General features: G+C 37.8%; 1 protein-coding gene across 1 annotated transcript in view; it reads right to left on the bottom strand.

Annotated features, from left to right (window-relative positions):
- The window catches only part of rxfp1 (relaxin family peptide receptor 1), a 53,655-nt gene extending 42,364 nt beyond the window's left edge, over positions 1 to 11,291 (bottom strand). The window contains exons 1-2 of the mRNA XM_008326595.3: positions 10,501 to 11,291; positions 41 to 178 (exon numbers count right to left, since the gene is read on the bottom strand). Coding sequence (XP_008324817.1) covers positions 41 to 178; positions 10,501 to 10,543 — 181 coding nt within the window. The 5' untranslated portion in view covers positions 10,544 to 11,291. The remainder of the gene's footprint in view (positions 1 to 40; positions 179 to 10,500) is intronic.
- Between the last annotated feature and the right edge of the window lie 11,372 nt (positions 11,292 to 22,663).

Raw genomic sequence — 22,663 nt, 5'->3', positions numbered from 1 at the left:
ATGATAATAATTATGCGATTATGTGAATTTCAAAACTTACCACAGTTCTCCTCATCTGCTTGGTTACCACAGTCATCAATGCCGTTGCAGTGCAGCAGCTGAGGGAGACACAGGGTCATGTTGCCACAGGGGAAATATCCCAGGGGACACGTTGTCTTCTCCTCTGTTATATTGAGCGCTGTAAGAAAAATACAGCGTCTTAGAAGAAGTAATTTGAATTTCAAAAGAGCAAGCCTTTCCTACCAAACGCATGCTGATCCTCAGTGATGATGTAACTCATTAACACGTTTCAATGTACAGTATGCACACACACACACACACACCAGCAGAGTAGGTTCAATTATTGCGTCTATTCATGGAAATATATAACTTGCTTGTAACAGACAGGGCCGACAACTCCGACTGACATAGTTGGTGACAATGACTTGAGGGGAAGAATTATATATTAATTATATATTATGTCAGAGTTAATCTCACTCCTCAAGGCTCTGGTTCAGAATAATACAGACAGGCTAATTACGAACCAGCTATCACATTGGACCTGTTACAAATTTGTGACTGACATTCAAATGTGACACATGAGAACCCACAAATCTTTCCATCACTCTTACTTCAGTTTTTATACACTCTGGTGAAAAGGTCACATGACACGTCTTTGCGTGCTTCGTCTGTCCATTTGCTTTACTGCTACTGCGTCACAACATCATAATTTGTACCTTTTTGAGAAAAGTTGGTTTTTGGACGTTTCTTTTATTTTACACAGAGCAGATCTATCTCCAACAGGCTGTTTGAAATCCACATTTGTGGTACAAGAGAATATGTTGCTGCCTTTTTATCCTTCCATTTCTTTCTCATGCTGGTGGTAGCGTACTTGAAACATATTGCATAGAGCCCAATATGTCCCTATCAGGGATTAAAGGCATTTGCATACTTTTAACAAAAATTATGGAACAGTTTCTGAGCTTACAAGTTTAATTACTGCTCTTTTTATTCTCCTTTGAGTTTCATGGAAACACGATTCATATGATGAGTTTATGTGAAATTATGCAAATGTAATCACCGGCAGCCTTGAGCAGTTTCTTTGAAAAGTCATCAAAAAATAAAAAATAAAAAACTACATTAAAAAAACATCATATCAGTATAGTATTTGATTCGATTTAACTACCTTAAAACGTAATATAACCAGCCTTCTGTCAGTCACATTTTATTAGCAATGTAGCAGTTCAAATTCCATTATATATCATACTCCAGAACAATGAAACCAGTAAAACCAGATGTGAAAAGAGTTATTTTCTATAATTTCGTTGCATTTGATAAGAAACCATGTATTTATGTGAACTGATGTATTTAAAGTTTGTAGTTTCTGACGATATTTTCTTTATGAATTTAAAAACATAAATAAAAATATCCAACTGAGGGCTGAATGTATTTACATTCCTGGATTCTCCACATCTTTCATGCAATTGGAACTAAGAGAACAGGAGCTGACCAGTATAACCCATTACTGTAGACATTACTACATCAAGGGTTGAGAGGTTTTATAAACTCACTGCATGGAAATATGCACTCTGCAGTGTTTTTATTCAGAGAGCAAGAGGGAAGCGTTGCTTCAGTCCATCAGTTTCACATTATCAACACTGCAGGTCATGACCCTAGTTTTATTTATTTTTTGACTGAACTTTAAACCCAAACCACTGCCAAATAACTAAGCTGCAAGTTTTCTTCTTTTGACTGAACTGCAGTGATGTTGCTCAGGTGAGAGGTGTGGGCGAGGCAGGCAGAGGGAGGAAGAGAGGCGGAGAAGAGTGAAGTTGAAGTTAAGGAAAGAGGAAGAGAAATGGCCAGAAACAGGCAAAAATGGAGGTTTCATAAATAAGATTGCACATATCAATAAATATATAAATATATATTTGAAAAAAATGTATTACCCCGCCATACTCACACATACATATGTCGCAACTGAACGACTGTGGGCAGTACAAATGTACTCTATCTTATGTATTGCCATCATGTAACACAAGCAAAAGAGAATCTGTGACGCATCAGGTCAGTCAAAGGGCACCACAGAACATAATTAATATGCTCTAAAGTATAACAGCTGTGTACATAACTCAAATCTTCACAAAATATTCACCTGACAGATGGAAAAATATCAGCAGTTATTAAAATCTTGGCCTTCTTTCCTTACTACCACTCACTTCTGAATTCATATTTTTCTGTCTGTGCAATAGGAAAACCAATAAAAATAAAAAAAAAAACAGCAAAGCTTTTCCCAGCATGTCCTCCATTTAAGTCCAAACACCTTTGTTTTCTGTTTTTGCCAACTAAAATAGAATTTTGTTTGAAATGATCCTGCAGTTTTAAAAAGTAAATAACAGATGGAGCTAGATCAAAACTCATTTGAACAGATTTTCATTCAAGTTTATTAAAATACATACATATAAAACAAACTGTTAAAGCTGTTACAGATTTCTTCAAAGATGCGTCTTAACACATTTTTATCACTAAAATATGACACCAAGTAAAACTCAAATGATCGGTCCCTTTTTGTATCATTTAGTTCTTATGACTGAATCAAAACCACCATTAAATCAGATCAGGTAAGATCATTTTACAAGCCTTTTCTTATGTGTCTAATCCCTTATGGAGCCCTGCACTACACTTTGGTTAACAAAGCGTACAAAGCGCAGCAACTCGCAGACCTCCGATCCCTGCACGCCTCAATGACCTGACAGCACAGTGTTGCTTAATGACCAATTAAAACTTTTGCATCTAAAAAGTGTATTTCTTTAGGTCACGCACTACTAAAAGCTGTAATAAAACCTATAATTACTGTAGTAGAACTGTAGTTCTCCTAGTCTGCTGGCTGAGTGTGTTTTCTCTAAAACTTGTACGTGCAGAGTAAATGACCATCCACACCAGCGTCGACCAGCCATCAATTTCACACTAAGCCATTGATGGACTCAAATGAGCTTCGACTGAGGCAGCGGCTGTTCAGCTCATCTGTGAACTGAGATAAAAAAGACAAACCAACGTTCACGTCGCACGGAGTAATCTGACAGTAAAGTCGAACTCCAGGCGACAGGGCTTTAATGACATCATCGCATTGACAAAGGAGGAACTACACAGACACACGTCCAACAAAAGATACTGTGAATAGATCGATAGATAGATAGACCGATTGATTGATTGATTGACAGATACATCCACTGCTCTTGTAGCAGAAACAGCATTATAATAGTGGAATTCCACCGCACTGCACAATCACTTGTTTGTTTTTATGACTAAATGTGCAACAGGGACTGCTTTTCATTCGAAGCACCAGTAAAAAAACAAAACATAACATTTCGTCTTCTTCGTGGGGATGTCGACTTGAGCCACTAACATCAACACATCAACAAATTGTTTTTTCCTGTCAATGTCCTAGTTGGTGCCACTGTTTAATCCTAATTACCCCAAAATGCCCCTCCCTCCCTGAATGCAGGCATTACATTTGCGATAGAAAGGTGGCACAAGTTCCCATCTGTTCAACCCCATCCTCTGAATGCTCCTAAATCATACTACTTATTTGCTGAGACACAGACATTCTTGTTCTCATTTTTAGATTCATTGATCAAGACACTCAGTTAGAACGCCGTTTGCATCTGGATCATACAGTTCCACATTCACTGCATGCACCCCAGTATTATAAGAAATTTCCTTCATTCGGCTCCCTGACAGGCTTTCATTACACTGAAATGATTAAATATACATTTCATTTTTGTGACGTACCGCGACAGACGGCTCACCACATCTGAATATTATGGAAATTGTTTTTATTTGAATCTGATGGAGATTTTTCAGGCAAATTAACAAAGCTAACCCTATGCAGAAGGAGGGGGAAAGCAACAAAGCTGAAAAATCAAAATCAACATAACTTTTTCCTCACTGATGTCAGTGTCAGCTCAGATTGGAGCAGTGATGAAGAGGTTAATATTGTTGACATGCTTAAGTACTTGGAAGTAATGGTAAAATGTATTGATTGTCGATTATATACTCATACAAAGGTAGTACAGAACTCCTCCGTATAGTGAAATTATTGTAAATATTACTTGTATGATACTCAGGCGAAGAACTGATTAGTACCAGTTACTCGTTTAAGATTACTTTACATATTTAGATTACTATTTTCAGTATTCAATAATGTCATTACATACATTATACTTCTTGAAACAACTGTAGCTGGATCATAGAAGTATTGAAAGAGAGAGAGAGAGCGAGAGAGGAAAGGAGAGAATCGAAGGAAGACCATCCCATAATTGGGTTTGCCTCCAGCTTCTAAACGACCAAAAAGATTTAACTTTTTGAAGCTCTACTCTATTCTTTATTAGAAAACCTACAGCTTGATTAATTACATTGATATGGATTGTGGTGATTTTTTTGAAAGGGGAATTGAAAAGAATTTGCCAATTCAGATCCCATTATCGATTTTTCAATTTGATAACTTATCAACTTTTATTCTTTAATCGGTTCTCATTATGTTAGGAAGTAATGCGTTAGGAGTACAAACGGGTAAACGTTAAATACACCTCTAATCAGCAGATTAGAACATTTTTTCTACACTAGCAAAAAAGTGTGAGACAAACCTGTGGCAGCCTGGGAGGCAGCCAGATGTGTCCTCATCATCTGAATGTAATTATAGGACATTTTTAACACATCGTAGTAAGGGCAGGTTAACTGATAATGAATGACATTATCACAGATCAGGCTGGGGTGTTTGGGATGTTTAATTTAGAACGCTGCACTGCCATCTCAACTGTAAGAGTCATCAGCAACTTCAGCAGACCGGGCAGACAGGACAGGACAGGACAGGACGTCATTGTTTGTTAGTAACATTATGTGTGGCTCAATGTTCCTGCAGGCTGAAGGTATTTCGCCACTCATTAGAGCTCTGCCTGACTGACCAATAGTGTTTATTCTAACACTACTATAAATGCAACCAAACATCAGACCACATCAGCTGCAAATACTCTAAAATAAATGAGGGAGCATGCAGGTATTGTCATTAACCAAATTCGTCATCACAAATTTGAGGAAGCAGACTGAAAAGTCTAAAGACCATTGGGGACAAATACTCTTTAAGATCGGATCATATACTTAAAATTACATTAAGTTTACTTTAAGTGTGAAGTAACTTAAACTGCATGTATGTCTATAAACAAATATTCTTTTCAACTATCTGGATATCCAAGGTTGTCTTCAGTACTAATTTGTGTTCATTTAGCACATTAAAAGCAAAGTTTTATGTCCTACTTTTGAAGCTTTATATCAAATTAAAACAAGTCGTTTAATTTATTTAATAAAAGGATGTTGGTGCCTAATGGCACAAATGCGTAAAGCCTGGAAAATTGACAAAAAAGATTCACCACTTATGCTTCAACACCGTCAACATTCTCCCTAGATATTCATGTCATTGTTGACTGGGACATTAATGTTCTCATCCCCACTTAGAGTGTGGGGTACTGTTTTCAAGTGTGCAGCACTTCAATCTAAGTGTTATGATTATGATTTTTTTTTAGACTTTACTGATTGTACACAACAGTTTTGCCTTATTTTAGGACCATATTTGCAAGCACTTAACGTTAAAACTGCACCTCACAGGATGCTCGCTAATGAGTAACTCCAGGTTAATTTTGCCCCCGTACAATCCAATGGGGGACACATTAAAGCCTCACTTTTGTTAAACAGTCCCAATCCTCCAAAGTAAGCAATTCTGACTTTTTTTTGAAGAGTTCTGTGATATTGTCTCTCCAGGAAGCTTCAGAAAGTATGCAGAACTATTTAGCAGCTGAACTGGTTCATTCAAGGCTGTATCGGTGAAGACCATTCTATTCATAAAGATGCTTTTTGTCACACAAAAATAATGTTGGTCACCACGCTTACAGTATAATCATGTATAGCGACACATGAGAAGGTCATTACTGTTTACACTATGAATCATCCTTGACTGTGAATCCCATAAATCCATTTTTCATCTCTTATGCCAGTTAAATCTCTCAACATCCAGTCCATAAGTTATCAAATAGGTCACCAGTCATACACACAGAATGTTGAAAGGTAAAAAAGAAGGGTCTGGTTGGTATGGATTCGTTTCTAAGAGTGAAAATCTGTGTCATAGCCGTTGTTTGTTGCAAATCAATATGGAGTGTTACTTCAGCAATCAACTTGAATGATGTGTCAGAACAAAAATACCATCAACAGCCCCAAAAGAAGTATTTGTGATTGTAGGAATTTATTTATTTGATATTTCCCCCTGTTAAAGATATGAGTGGGAAAGCAATTTAGTGTGGTGAATAAAAATTATAGTCAAATTAAAAACCCATAAAACCTCTGTAATGGTCATTTGTAGAAACATTAAAAGGTGCTGTTACTGTCACAACTAGTCACAACTACTGATGTCAAATCTTGTTGCAATTTGTGAACAACATGTATCTCCCCTATACACTAGTTAGAAGGAAAAAAGACCCAAATCCCTGTGTGCATTTATTAAGGTACATCAGCATTAACTCCTGCGACAGAAAGGTTTAAAGGCACTTCAGAGGAAAAAGGCTGTTTTTGGTTTAATGAGTAACAACAAAGGCTTTTGCACCATCTCGATTACAGAGACACAGGGGAAATGTTTTGTGACTTTGTGACTGTGACAAACAGCTGTTGTGATTCAACAGGGAATCGTTTACTGTTGTACAACAGTTCGTTTTACTCCCATTACCATCACGTGTCGTCTACAGGAGACCTTTCCTCTTCCACCGCTACGGTGACATTCATCATCCATTTGTCCTCCTCCCTTCCCTCTCTAATTCCTTTGGGTCTTCCTCTTCTCCACCTACTCTGCAGGCTCCATCTCCAATGCTTCCAAATAACCTCCGCCATGTCTCCTTAAGTTTGTCTCCACACAGCTGAACCTCTGATCCTAATCACTCCTAATGGAAATTCCTAGCACCCCCCCCCAACTCTTTCAGAAAGCTGTCTGCACACCACACACACACACACGTCAGTGCAGGTCCATCTCCTACCACCAGGTGATCACTATAATTGATTCCTACTGTTATCCTGCAATGCTTTAAATCAATTGTGCAGTTCTTTGTCCTTTGCAAAACTACAATTGAATATAATTCCCTCTGTATTGCTATTGATGCCCCAACACACACTAAAACAACATTTGTGAAGAAATGCACGTATTCATGAATCCATATGTACTGTAGTGAACAAGTCAGGATTTTCTTTTCTTTTTGTTTTTTGGTCTGTAAAAAAAAAACCTTATACAAGATGCACAAAGTCCACCTGAATGGGTTTGTTCCCACTAATCACTGCAGTGATGCTTCAGTAAGTGAAGCAATTAGCTGTCTGTGCTGCTCCTCCATCGAGAGTGAATGGACCATGATGCTGCAGCAGCTCAAAAAAAAAAAAAAAAACAACAGGATGTTTTATAACCTTTGAACAGAACTGTAATCAAGTCGCTGCTTCACAAGGTTATAAAACAAACTGAATAATGCAGTACAGATGATTGTGCAGGCAGCGGGTCACTGTAGGATGCAGGTTCCTACTAAAGTGCCTCCATTGTTAAGTCAGCTCCTCACTATGACAACTATAGAGTCACAAGGGGAAAAGAGAGGGAAAAAAACAGCCATTGGATTGTGATGTCGCTAAAAAATTGCAAAAATATTTTGCTTCTCTTCTCTTCAGCACCAAGCTGGTTGCACACTGAAATGTTCCTTTACGCATTGCATATGCATTATATCATTATAGCATTATATTTAGTAAAGTAAATTCAACACGTTTTTTGGGATCTAGGCTAGTGGTACAGCAATAAACTTGTTACATAACTGCACTTATCCTATATATATACTGTATGTATATATGTGTGTGTGTATATGTGTATGTATATATACAGTATATGTAACTGTGCCACTAGCCCACACTCCAAAAAACCTGTTGAATTACTTTACTAAATCCTTGTTATAACTAACACTAAGTAACTTTAACTGTCACAAGATTGAGGAAATCACACATAGCCAGGAATGAGTACAATGTACTTAATTCTAGACTTACTATTCATGAAAGTATTTAGTAACTGTTTACTTACTTGTGTTACATAAATAATAATAATTTAAACTAATTAAGGAAAGTTAACTTAACTCTGTAAAGCTTATTACTAAGAGTTATGAAATAACTAAGTAGATTTCATTGGACATTTTTCATTTTCAATTACTTAGTTGTATGATTATTATATTACTTATTATAATTATCTAGACTGCGTTCGTCCTCTATAGATGAACGTTAATTAATCTGAACAGAGCACAAATCACAGCCGCGATGCGATGATGAAATGATTTATTTTGTCAGCACTCAAACAGTTTTGTAAACACTCACACTTCACTAAATTAAACTTACAAATTACTTCAAGAATAAAACATTTTTATACCCATAATCTGAAATCAACTGACAGAACAGGAGCCGTACTTGACAGAAAACAAGTAACACTTCACAATTCCCAGCTGTTAGCCTGGATTAAGTGAAACAAAAGGAAACAAGTGTACGGTCCAAAAACAAGTTTAAGCATGTTGTTCTGTCTCCTTCCTCCTTACCTCAACTGTCCACCTGTAAAAGAACAAACAGAATTTGTGTTATTAAAACAAGATTTAAAACATTTAGTCCCATATTTCTGTTTGATTATGCAGTGAAGAGTAAAGTAACAGTGGTATAAGAGCATCCATATTTAGATTTATACCTGCCTAAGTGAGAAAGTCTGTTGTCGATAGTCTCTGCCCCTGCAGTGATTATAGAATTCGCTGCTGTATTGATTGTTTCCTGTGAAAGAAATATAAAGTACTAATCCATAAGTTTCTTTTGTTACATTTGTAATAAAAAAGTTGAACATTCCTCTGAGTTCATTGCTAAAAAATAACTATATTAATAATAATCAAAAATAACTGATGATTAATATAATGTTTCTGAAAATAAGCAATTAAAAAATATTTTCCTGCAGAGGGTTGAGTTCCAGGGTTGTTTTTTAAGTTAGTTTATTTTACAATAACAACTAATAGTTTCTACAAAGTGCTTTACACAACAACTTGTATGGCACAGCATAAAGGGCAGTTTTGGGGCTCAGTATCTTACACAAGGACTGCAGGGGCTAACACAGCATTAGCATGTTTCAAACTCTGTGTTCAAACAATTTACTCACAAACATAAAGCCCACAGCTGCACTCTTGGCTTGGTAACTCATGTAACAGCAGATGTTTCTATCTCTATCCCTCTCACACACACTTGCACAGACCCATATATTTTCCACAAATGTAGACAGAAAACTTACTCATGCGGTCATGAAGCATCCCTCCTCTTCTGTCAACGTCTCGTCTCGCTGACGCTCTGATCTACGCGGGCAGTTTTGTTTCAAACGCCATACATGTTTAGATTATATATATATGTGTATATATATATATATATACACATATATATATATATATATACATATATATATATATATATATATTTAATTACCATTTTTCAGTTCATGTCCAGTCATTATAAAACATGCAAACATTATGAGACATTGATTAGTACAATTTACTTAATTTATGTTCTGATTAAAATATTTAAACACATCCATTTTAATTAAGAAATTTTGGTACTGAATTCAAGTCATGGCTATAATGTGTAGTATATGCCAATTGATCTAGTATATAGTACAACACCAAGTGATAAACTCGAAGATCTTCCCCCTGGTTATGTTGCCAACTGTGTCCAAACACATTTTATTCGTCTCGTTTTTATTTTCCTCACCCTTCCGGGGCCACAACTTCACGTCAGCCCTCGCTTCATTTTACGTCTTGCTACATTACACCGACTGTCAGCTTGATGTGTTCTTTCACAAAAGTAATTTATCTTTCAGCTCTGTCTCCTTTGCTCGTGTCAAATACCATTTCCCTGCAGCACAAATGGTCCACCCCATCCCAAACTCCTGATGGAAGTGCATGGATGAAGGAGAAAAGAGAGAGGAGACACCTGAAATGGCTGGAATTCATGAAGACTCTTCAGTTCTATAAGTGAAAATAGGATTTCCCATCAAACTGTTCAACCTTAACAATCTCTTAATTTCTAATCACTGTTGCTTCAACTGCAAATCTTTGCATCTTCAACTGGAGTCTTAGCAGTGGCAGAATTTGACAACAAGAATTTTATACAGATAAAATAAGAACTATGGCATTCTTGGGCAGCATTCTTGGGATACTGCTCACAGTATTCAGCTGTATTCATGCGCTGAAAAATCAGCATTACTCCCATGTCCCTCTTCAATGCGCAGGATTTTCCGTGCGTAACAGAGGCATCATCTCGATTCAGTGACTCCCAGTGGATGGAAATGACCAAAATGACCCAAAATAAAACATTTTGCGCTTATAAAAAACAAACAAATAAAAAAGTCTCTCATGTGGCTTAGAAACAATTAGTTGCAGTACTTACCAGACACTCCACAGGCGATGATCACAGCCACAAAAAGTCTCATTGTACCGTCAAAACACTTCTTAGTTTTGGCACAAACAAACAAACAAAAAAACAAAAACACTCAGACTGAGAGTGAGGATGGGCGACGTTAACCTGTGCGTAAAACCAAAAGTTTGTTGACGTCTCGTTGTTGTCGTTGGTGAAAACAGAGCGTAGACCGTGTGTGTCGTACAGCCGCAGGAGGAGAGAGTGCGTGGAGCTGCTCCGTCAGGTCGACACGATCTGCAGCCACTTCGACTGAAGGATGGGTTTAAACACAGCCAGTTTCCGTCGTGACGCACGGACGGCAGCAGAGACTGGAGCAGCCGCAGCTGCACAGGTGCAGAGGGCACACATGGATGAGAGTGAGGGAGGCAGAGAGAGAGGGAGGGAGGGAGGAGTTTGGACAAGACTCCCTGTCTGCTATTGGTCCGTTTTTATTTTATGTTTTATTCCCTGCCACAATTCACTTGTTTGTTGTTTAAATTAAATCCTCGGACAGGAGTGAGAGGGCAGCTGCTCATAACTGCAGCCACAGCAGCAGGTACGAGGTCTTTGTACTGAGAGGCAAGGTAACACGTGACCTGTCCACATTTTTGGTGCAGCTGTCTTTTATATCCCATCCTCTCTAACAATGTCCGTGTGTTACTCTGACTCACCTGTGTGTGCTTCAGATGTACGTATCCCAGTATAACCTGACAAAGTTCCAGGTGCCATTTTTTCTTTTGCAATTAAGCTTAGGACAAATGGACTGTCCTGGTTTCTTGAAGATGTTTCACCCCACATTCTTGAGGTTTATTCAGTTCTAAATAGCTGCTGGGAAAATTCTCTTTTTTAATTTCACAGTGGCCGAATACCTGAAAAGAGAGTCGAAACAAAGGACCCAGTGTCAGGATGTGTGACATTACATTACAGTACATTACAGTACATTTAGCAGATGCTTTTGTCCACAGCGACTTACAATTTGAGTCAGTCAATCAACAGTCAAGCCACAGTAAACATGCAAAATACAAAAATACATAAATAATAAAAAATAATAAATTGGGTGTAAATATTATTTGGTTTTATATTGAATAAGAAACTGTGTCCCTGACTTTTATCTATTTCTGACAGCTAGAAGTAACCCCTGCTCCTACCAGATCTTTTATGCCAAAAGTATTAAGGAATATTTGTGTGGTTTTATTTACTTTTTACTTCCTCAAATGAAAAGTTTCTGGCCAAGTTTCAAATAAAAATGCCAGCTCTGGCCACATAATCACTGACACGTTGTACTCGGCAAGATACAAGGATTATTTTTTCCGCTCCAATGTTTCTCCTTTATCAATACTTTTTTCCCAGTTTAAAAAAAAAAACACAGATGGTGGGCATCAAAAGGTGAAACTCACAGGACATTTTATCAGGCAGCAGCCGTGACTCACTAGAAAGCACCAACAGGTCACGTCTAGCCAGGCATGTGCTTCTGTAAGGAAATGCAAATTGGCCAGCAGTCAGTAAACACAACAAATCATGGGCTATTTAAGGAGTCGGATATTCACCCCAGAATTTTAAAAAGACCGTAAGGAGAAAAAAAAGGGGGATCAAAAATGAACTGGCAGCTGGCAGCAGTACAGCATCATTTCATGTTAATACTTTGCTAATTCTGTTAAATGTGATTTAAAGGCAACAGCCTTGCACTATATGCTATTATGGTGTATTGAATTTGCCCCCTGCTGCTTTAAAGTGTCTGGTATTACAGCTACTATTAGAAAATCCAGACGTTTCCTTCTCTTGTTCACTCTCTCTCTCGCTTTCTCTAACACACACACTCACCCATGTATAACGTATTGGAGTATGTAGCCCCTTCGCTTACATTTACTAACTACTGTATATCCCTAATCATCAGCCTATTCCCGAGTAGTTTAATGGTTTAATTAGTTTAATGGTTATCATGCCTGTTTACACATCTGCCTTATACACAGAAGGTCCTGGGTTCGAGTCCCAGGGGGAACCATATGTTTGGTGTTGCAGGAGATCAGATGTTAACCCAACGATTACCCCAGTGTGGGATCAATAAAGTTCAAAATGTTACTATTACCACATCTCTATTGAGACTCTCACTAAAATTCTGGCTCCAAATTAAATCTTGAACCTACTTATTAGGCCCCTTAGTGTCTCTTCAACAACAGTATTTTTCCAATATTATAGCTACACAATTAGCACATAGACCCCCTCCATCAAAAACCACTGTTTTTATTCTTCTTTTCTACACCAGTCCCTTCACTTCTCTGCACAAATCCTATTGTTCTGAAAGGCTGGAACTTCCTGTGTCGTCAGCATAACTCGAGTGAAATAATTCCAGGCTTAATTGAGATTGTTTAAAAAAAGAACCTAGGGCATTTGTTTTTAGTATATTACACAGTGAGAGTGTCTGATGTGACTTGCACAGATGCTTGTCAGATCATTATAAAAGAAACAAGCACTGTGGGAGTGTAATTTGTTTTGCAGTACAGTACAGAAGGCCCACTCACTAAAACAATCACGTTTTTCTCGTGTTCCTGGAAGAGAAAATAGGTCAGATTACTATTTTTAGGACTTTGCCAATTTGTGAGGCAAAATGTCTCTTTAAAAGTTATCACTGCTATTACACAGTATATACTGCACATAGTTTTTTTACACATGGTAAAAAAAGCAAACAACAACTAAAAAAAACCTCAGTCTGTATTTTGACTGACTGAAAAGTTTTATGTTTTTAGGATAAATATTCCAGAAACAGTGAATTAAATGTTTTACCTGCCCTTTCCCATCATGCTTTGTATTATTTTTTGTCCTTATGTACAGTATCAGTATTAACAGAATTGTCACGTTTTATTGGAGCCAATAATATGGCTGTCAAATGATTACAAACTTGAATAATCACAGGTAGCTGTGGTTCAATTATGTCTAATCACGATGGCAATTAATCATGAATAAACATAATGAATAATCTAGATAATGAACAATGTTAAAAAAAAGCAAAAGTGTAACCTTAAATTTGTGAAATAGCAATGGTGATTTTTTAGTCTTGTACATACAAATAATCTATACCAAAAATCTATAATTACATTTATATTATGCTACAACTCAGCATTTGTGCTTCCATAGCGTAGAGGTTAGCACATCTGCACTGTGAGCAGAGGAACACATATCCTTAATGGTTCTCCCGTAGCAGCCTGTGTCGGTTGCAAAGACTCACAGTGAAAATGTCTCCATTGTGAGACACATTTTTATTTTTTTATTATTTTAAATGTGATATTCTTCTTCTAATGCTTGTAAATACATTGTTTTCAATGCACCTTCGGCGCTAGATGCTGCTAAATTGTACAGAGAATAAAATTACAGTATTCCTGAAATGACTCCAAGATGCCTGGCCACTCACTTGTATGTGGCATGTGAGAGCTACTGCATGAACACGTGTGCAAAAATGAACTGTAGGGGGATTTACAGCACAGATGTGTTCATGGACCCAAACATGAAACAGCAGAGTTGAGCAGAATCGAGAATTACAGATGGTCAGAAAGAAATATGCTTGTATTTAAATCAATAGAATGTCTCTCTTACAAAAAATATGGCTTTTTCTTTTTCATTTTTAACCGTGTATTTGACCTGCTATTTATTTGCTGTAAATTGTTGGAAACATAATTAAGGGTAAGAAATAATGAAATAATTTGTTGATTTGGCATTAAGTATACTCTGCCACTATGAAATTATCAGGTATAAATTAAAAGTAAGCCTTTAGAATAAAACAGAGCTTTTGCTAACTGAACATTTCAAAATCCTCTCGAGAACCAGGATAAAAAGTACTTTTCAATGTAACTTTCTTTAGGACCCTACTGCACCGAAGGGCTGAAACTAGGACGCACAATTTGAAATTATAGAAAAATCATTTTAGTTTTTAAAGAATGTCCTAGTTCAGAACAGAACAAAACTGTGAAAATAAAGACAAATCCACTGACGAGAAACCCAGTTTTAATTAACGGTGTTCAGCAAGTTCTGAATCTGTAGCTCCTTTTCCTTTCAGTGCTTGACCCTTTCTCTTTCTCTTTTAATCCATAAAATTTTAGTGAATACTCCGGAAAGTTTCTCTTGAAATTATCTTGAAAAACTATGTTGAAAACTGATACAACTCAAGTCCATTTTGCCGACCTTTCTGCATGGTTGCAGTCAACTGTCTCTGACATGGGCCTCGCCCTTCCATCAGTCATTTACTCTCTTCTTAGTGTCATCAGGTTCTAGGTAGTTTAGCTGCTCATTTCCTAGATGCAGTTCCAAGTTCAGATACTGTTTTAATGATCATTTGATGATTTAGCATTATGCTAACCAAACAAAAATCTTCTTGGTTCTGCCTGAAGCTAACGTAGGGGTGACAGAAGACCACAGCACCTACGTTGTCATTGTTCTCCCCCATAACTGCAGGTCTTCTCACCCAGATCATCAATCCCTAATTGATGATCTGGTGCAGACATCTTTAGGATTGTTCCCATGTGCAGTAAGAGCCATCAGGCAAGCTTTCTTACAAGGGTTCATTTGCATTCACATCATGATTTAGCAGTCAGTATAATGACTCAGAATCCCAAGTGAAATAGCATTAACTATTCTAGAACACAACCATCTACATCACTCAGTGTAATAGATGTGAAGTGATGTGATCGATAAAGATTTAATGCTGAAAAAGTCTGAGTAATTCTTAACTTATATTTAGCTGTCTGACGTTTGCAAACTGCAGTGAGGTGTTTGTCAGTATTGTCAGTTCAATTGACAATTAATTTGTTCTCACTGAGGCAAAGCTGTTGAAAATCCAGTGATGTACACCTGATTGATTCTAATTTTCATTTGCCTGTATGGCAAATTGGCATGTTTTCCTTTACTAATGATAGAAAATACAGTGATTGAGGCTAAAAAGTAATTAAAATTCAGAACAATGAAGACAATTCATTTTTAACTTTGAGCGTGGGAAGTTGCACAACATATTTTGAATTTCCCCTTTAGAGCAGAAAACCTGACCTGATGCTGGTTATTTACATACTGAATGCTGGGATAAGATGTACGACTTCAGCTTCAGAATATGTTCTCCTTGGAACTGCATCTCATTTTTCACGTAAATTGCATGTACACAAACTATTGCCATGGCCCAAAGCGAGTAGTAGATGTTAATTTATGGGATTCATTTTATTTGTCATGTTTAAAGATGCAGCTACAGTGGCAAACTGTAGAATGTATGGTTCTCAGATACTCTCTTAGATGTCAGAACAGAACGTGTGCATTATGACACCAGTGGATTCAACTGTTAAGGCGGGGAAAATGATTCAAGGAGACATAGGTGGACAGAGACAGGAGGAATGTTTGCAGGACAGTGTTCATACCTGATGTGGTGCATGATTTGAGCTTCAGGTAGTAGAGCTTATGACTCTGAGATTTTTATTGGACCACAGATCAGAGTGGACCATGATGATCAATCACGGTAAAACCACAAGTTTATGTGAGACCATTGACAAGAAGCAGCAGGGAGGAAGCAGTGGCAAAACAAACAGTGTGTGTATTGAACCATAAAAGAAATAAAAGAAATTGGGTCTAATGAGGATGGTTGTTCTTCCAGCAGAAATAACACCGGCTAGAATGAGATGGAAGCAGATGATCTGCAGTTCCTGGACAGGAAGAAACACAACAAAAGAACTTTATACAGTCTTCAGAACTTTTGGTTCAAATTGACCTGTTGACCTGCAGCAGGGCATTCAGATTCATGTGTCTTCTAACTCACCGGTGTGAATCAATTATAACATGGAGCCCCAGTTTGCAGGGGAAGTTCTATCGACAGGGGCAGCCAGAGGTTCTGCCAATCAAAACGACAGGAGAATGAGTTTCAGTCGCTTCACGGTGGTCAGGGAAACAGGTAGTAAACTGTGGGATCAGGTGTGCCTTCAGGTTCAGCACTTACAGAGCAATAAGATACCAACTTGGAGTTCAATAACTAGTGATTACACCTGTGCAGACAGAGGTTTTGGTTTCATTAATCCTGTCCTACAGAGCGCCCCCTCAAGGTTATTTATCTTTAATAAAGATACCATTATTTGGCTCGGTGCTCAGCTGTGTTGAGCGTTTTAAGGCAAAATGGCCCCATGGGCGCCAATCAAACTGAGAGGCTCTGGTCATGCACTTCACAAAGAGCAGCAGGAAGGACAAAGCAAAAAAAAAAAAAAAAAAAAATGCCAAGAGAAGAAACACAGTGGTTGGCAGTCGATACAGTCGATATCAGTGTGGCTGTGCTTTTGTGGCTGAAACGGTTTTTATTCTACAGCAGAACCCAAACTTTTAGTTTTTTTTACCCTGGATGGCAGGGTGGGCTGGAGGAAAAAAAGTCAATATGGTGACTGCAATGCAAAATGTTTTTGGAAAAAACCTCAAGCTTACACACTGACTTTTTTTTATATAAGATTCGTACAGTGTGTTGTAAATGTCAAATGTAGGTAAATGGAAGCCAATTATTACTATCATCCTCAACGCTGGCTCTGCATATTTATAGAGATCAGGGAGCTGATATAGCTCCTTTCTGGTCCTTTGCATCACCTTATCAGCGTTTCTGTCTGATGTTCCAATATAAAGGTCAGACTGTCTCCCTAATTTAGTGCTTCACAGCAGAAAAAAAACAATCCTCATAGTCAAGCCTCATAGTCGAAAAGTGAACTTTTTGCTGAAATGTTATCTGGGAAACTGTAGCGATACAGATTGACATCTGGGAAATAATACCTGATTGTCTGGTGGTGATAATTTCGCATCCCTGGCTGTACGCAATTCATTGGATTGTACTGTATTCACTATCTTTCCATTGTGTTGTCTGCAGTGGACTGGAGACCCGTCCAGTATAGCCCCTGCCTTTGCCCATTGGCTGCTAAGATTTGCCACAGCTGCCACGTGAGCCTTCAAAGTGTAATGGTCTTTAAGCTGATATGTTTAAGCTGCTGTTTGATTGATCTCCAAAGTACTTTTATTATCTATGGCCTAAATATATGAGACACATTTTGCCTCTTTTACAGAACACTTTTCTTTTTCATAAAGTTCCTTTTCATGAGATGAAAATCTGTCCTGAAAAATTACAATCACAATGCAACTTCAGGACTGATAATAATAACGGAAAGAACGTCATGATACTCTCAACCTTTGTTTCTGCTCTGTCGCTCAGCATTTGTCTTTTTACACCTGCTGAATTGAACATATGACTTCTCACCTTCCTGCAACTCTGCGTGTAAACCTGCTGCTTATGGTGGAAATTACCAGTACTCAGAAAAGTTATTTAAGTCTTTGCCCTTAACCACCTTCTCTCACCTCTACTTTTCTGCATTTCCACCTTAGTTGTCACAGCATGGCTCCACCTAACCTGGAATTTTTACCCAGCAGCTTCCTCCTTTCAGCTCTGATTCAGCACCCCCAGTGGTCCAGCCTTTCATTTCAATAGTCCTTAAAGCTCATTAAACCTATTCATTTCTTGATTTTGGTGATTATATTCTCTGCTCTTTAATGCTTTTTCTTCTCAACATTGCTCAACAATAAGTGATTCATTTGCAACACAGACGGTTGATTCAAAACAAGAGCCTTGTATTAATTCTGAGAGGTAGACATGTAATTATTTCTTGGACCACTTCATTTGTTTGATGCTGAGAGGTTGAGTTGGAGTATGAGCAAATAAACATCAAAATGTACAATGAGAAAATGTTTTATGCCAACACTGCCCCACCATTAATACAAGGCCTTGGTGATCGGATTTACAACAGGACTTAAACTCAAACATTTAAACTAATGAGATGACTATGTACTCATTACAATGTAAATGATTGTGTCACATCCCTGGTACTTGGGGGTTGCAACTAGGAGATGGTACATATATAAAGTATTTTGTATATTTTATTTTTTTCCAGTATAAGCTACAATTCTTTCTGTCAGGATTGTTGGGACATTTGTGGGTCATTATTAACATTGGCTGTCCCCCCAGGTTTATGTCCCACATACAAGTAACGTGGTTCCCTCGTGTCCCTCTCCACCTTGATGGCTGTAGCTTACCTCACCTCACCTTACCTTACCCTTTTTCTTACCCTGAGCTAGTAATTACTTTACAATTATATTTTCTAATAACTTTTAATTACTTACAGTATCTATATTGGAGATCATCACATCTGGGCTGTACAGTGGGTAAGGAAGAAGGTTGGGGGGACTCGGGTGTGGGGGGCACAAATGTAATGAGCAACAGGATTCATTGTCGATAGCCCATCTTTCCGTTGCCTTTAACCCTCATGCTCTTTTTAATTGCTAAAGTTGTCAGAAGATAAGGTCAAGTCCACTGCCTCCTAAGGCTCAGTCTTTACAGACTGATTTCAAACTTTATATTTAGTCCAACAGCATAATCTTCACTAAAGTTTATTTTAGAACCATTATTAATACTTTCTCTGTCACTGTGGCCCATGCTGTCACTGCATCTTTGCAGTTCTTTAGTTCTGTTCCTCACGGCTACAATGTAATTCAGAAATCACACTTTTTCTGTGATTGTCAAACGCCGGCATATTTTTTCCTATTCTATTTTCTTACATCACTCCTTTTAAAACCAACCTCTAAACCCATGATCGACTTATGGGTCTTATCTTAGCCTGTGCAGGAAAAACCAGAATGGAATCATAACCACCTTTGAGATGCATGCTTCATTTGACAGAGTAAGAGGTAAAGCGTGCATATGCATGTTCTCTTCATTACATCATCTCTGGGATTCACATAAAAGAGATGCAAAATTACAGCCCTACATTTTCATGGTATAATTAAAAAACACAGTTTCCAAAATCATGTTTTCCTGCCCCATGTTACTCCCAAGTGTTCATTTTTTCATCATCGGGATATTTTACTATGTTTTCAGAATAACAAAATGTAGCTGTTAAATCTCTACTCCAGAGACCGGCACAGATTTGTTCTATTTTAATTTTGTTTCAGGCCACTATAGGAAAAACGAAGCTTACTGCCGCTCACAGTGACTTTATTGTTATTTATTCTGTGGTTATTAAATACCCTACTGTATATACATACTGATGTTATATTTTATTATATTTTATCTTCCTTTCTTCTCTGGACTGAGTCGAGTGCTCGGTGTTCTGCAGAGCGTATCATCTGAGGTAAAACTAAAAATAGGTGCTATAATTAATGACTTCAAAATGAGCTCTCACCAGAAGAGATAGCTCCGGTACGTGTACGTGACGTATGAAATAGAAATGGCCTAAAATGCGAAGTTTTGAAGAGGAGTTTTTGACTTGACTACAGTGTTTGTATAAAAAGGTCATTTGTTTGAGCACTTCACTGGAAATGTATCCAGAGTATTTGTTAGCTGATGCTGAAGAGAGAGTAAACAGTTCTCTTCCGTCTCCCCTGAGCCCAAAGAAAGTTAAAAATAAAAAGTTCAGAATCTGCTGGGGATTCTAAAGTTGCACATACTGCTGAGTGTGTGATGGGTTCTAACCCCAACCAGTTGGACATAGGGCAATGACAAAAACATTTTGTATATGCACTGGGAGAGGACACAGGGAATTAGATGAACAACAACTACGACTAGATAAAAAAAAGAAAAAAAGGTTTTTGGTCATGATGTCATTTTTTAAATACTTCCTAAATACGATTTCCCAAAGTGGTAACTGATTGGTAAATTGAGCTGTGAATGTTTTGATCGGATTAGGATTAGGAAAGGGAATCGACAATATAGGATGAAATTCAGGCTGACATGACAAAAAATCCTCTGCCCAGACATTATTCACAGTGTTATGAAAAGAGGTTTCGAAAGAGGTTTTTTCAAACCTCAAAAGCACCTGGAACAGTGGTGCACAAAGAAGAGATGCCAAGCATGGAAACCCCCTGTGGAGAGAGGGATAAAGTGGACAGACTTAGAGAATCGTGCAACCACAGTGAGGATAGAGGTATTACCTGAGGATGGGGGCAGGCCTGTGACAAAGTCCAGGGCAATGTGAGACCAAGGGTGTTTAGGCATCTCAAGGGACTGGACCTGGTGACTGATGCGATGGTTTGTTCTGGGCATTAATGGTACAGGGAGCCACAAAAGCCTGGGTGTTCTTTCCAGCAATTCCACCTGGAGGCTGCTTTTTGTGACAGGCATGGAGAAGAAGGCAAACAACCTTTAAGATACAATTCCTTTTGGAATTCTGTGTAATCTTGGAATGGTAGAATGTACCATAAAGCCATGGGCACACTGTTCAGGCACCACTGCCAATCTAGCAAAATATGGTTTAAAGCTGAACCCTGTAGTGATGGTTGGAACCACCTGATAAAGGCTGTGTCAGGCTCAAGGCTACGACAACCTCTGCAGTGAGCAGAGTGCACAGTGTGCTAAGGTAATGTCTTCCAATGTAATACTGTGTACTATTGTTATCTGATATTAATAGGTACAGATCTGAACAAAAAATATATCGTGACAAAAAATCTCAATTGTGTGTCATTTTCTTGGAATAGTTTGCTTCTATAATTGTTTACAATTTGTATATTGTTTCCTTTAACCAAACTGTGTTGTGAGTTTCAGTGAAATAGTTGCAGTTTTTCCTTTTATTTTATTTTTTACAAAGCTGTCTGTGTAGAAAGAAAACAAACTGTTGCTGTTTTAAAAGGGAAAATGGAGGAGAAAAATACAGGGCAATTTGTTGTTCTGCACTTTATTGTATACAGCTATTGACCAAAATTGATGGCAACTGTGATTGTTGTCTGTTTACCAACTATGGTTGTTGGAAAAGCTGTATGGCGTGGGAAAGATCCCTGTATTGAATAAAAGCTTCAGGAAAAGTAACTTCTGTCTCAACCAGTTCCTTTACATTTTGAAAATGATTTGTTAATTTCAGGTTTTCATCTTCATTACCTAAGGCTTTTATTGGAATTTCTATAGTAGGAATGCCTGATAATTAGCTTTTTTTATATTCAATTTTCAGATACCATCCAGCACTGAATTTCCGATTCCAGTATGAAGCCACATGTGGTGTGAACTACACTGTATGAATAAGGTGAAGTGCAAAAAAAAGGAGGCATACAGCGCAAAACCGTTACAGCTCTAAATGTATTTGCCCAAGGAAAGTTCTGTGATTATGAACTGGGCTCCGTGTGTGTCCTGAAGTGATTCATCCTGGAGTGAGAGATTTAATTAGAAGTATTGAAAGAAGTCCTATTGCTTATAACCAGATGTGACAGCAGAGGGGTCTGTGTAAAAGGAAAGGATGATAAAAGGAAGAGCAAATGAGAACTGCAACTGCTGCTGAGCAGAAACATGAAAGTTTTAATGGACGGAGCAAGTGCGGACACTTCTTAACCGCTGATAGTCACTGGCCTCACGTTGTCGTTCGATAAGGTCATGAATCACACACCAGCAAACGTCCCGTGGACATTTATTTGCACATTTGAAGAAATCCAGCCCATATTTTATTTTGTTTTCATTATCAGAAGGAAAAGCAATTCTGATCCTTCTCCTTAATTAATAAATCATTAATTCATTACTACTCTGTTTATATACTAACTACAAATATTACATTTTCCTGCATATATATGGCCAGTGTTACCGGCCATTCCTCCTCTTTTATATGGTTATTTGTCTTCGATTTTCTTCTAAATGTAATTTCAATTTACAGATGCTACATTTTTATGCATGGATAAAATGTTGGCAGGACAACAAGCATACATTTCTATTTCTATTAAAGGGAAACTGTGCCCTGAAACATCTGTATAAACAGCTCTTTAATCAGTTCAGCGTTCACACCTGGTAATGTTGTCAGCCTCTGCAGATGTGGCATCTCCTCCTAATTTGGTGAACCCGTATTTCACAATGTGATGCAAGTGGAAGACAGTTCTGGTAGAAGTTCTCCTCACATTGTTTTTAATGATTTTTTCTGTCAACCCTCCTGAAAGGTACAGCTCTCCATGAGAATTTTATCACAGAGGGAAAAAAAGTTAATAAATTACAACATGGTTCTTGAGATTTCATTCAAATTGACGCATATCATTATGAACAAAGCACCTGGAAGTAGGAAGAGGAGAGAATGTATTACGCGTCATGCACTGAATACCTCACATTATGCTACAATTATTGCTGATTACACACGCTACAATTACA

The sequence above is a fragment of the Cynoglossus semilaevis genome, chromosome 15, assembly GCF_000523025.1.
Source record: "Cynoglossus semilaevis isolate Cse_v1.0 chromosome 15, Cse_v1.0, whole genome shotgun sequence".
Taxonomy (NCBI): Eukaryota; Metazoa; Chordata; class Actinopteri; order Pleuronectiformes; family Cynoglossidae; genus Cynoglossus; species Cynoglossus semilaevis.
This window is presented reverse-complemented; position numbering and strand designations above follow the sequence as displayed.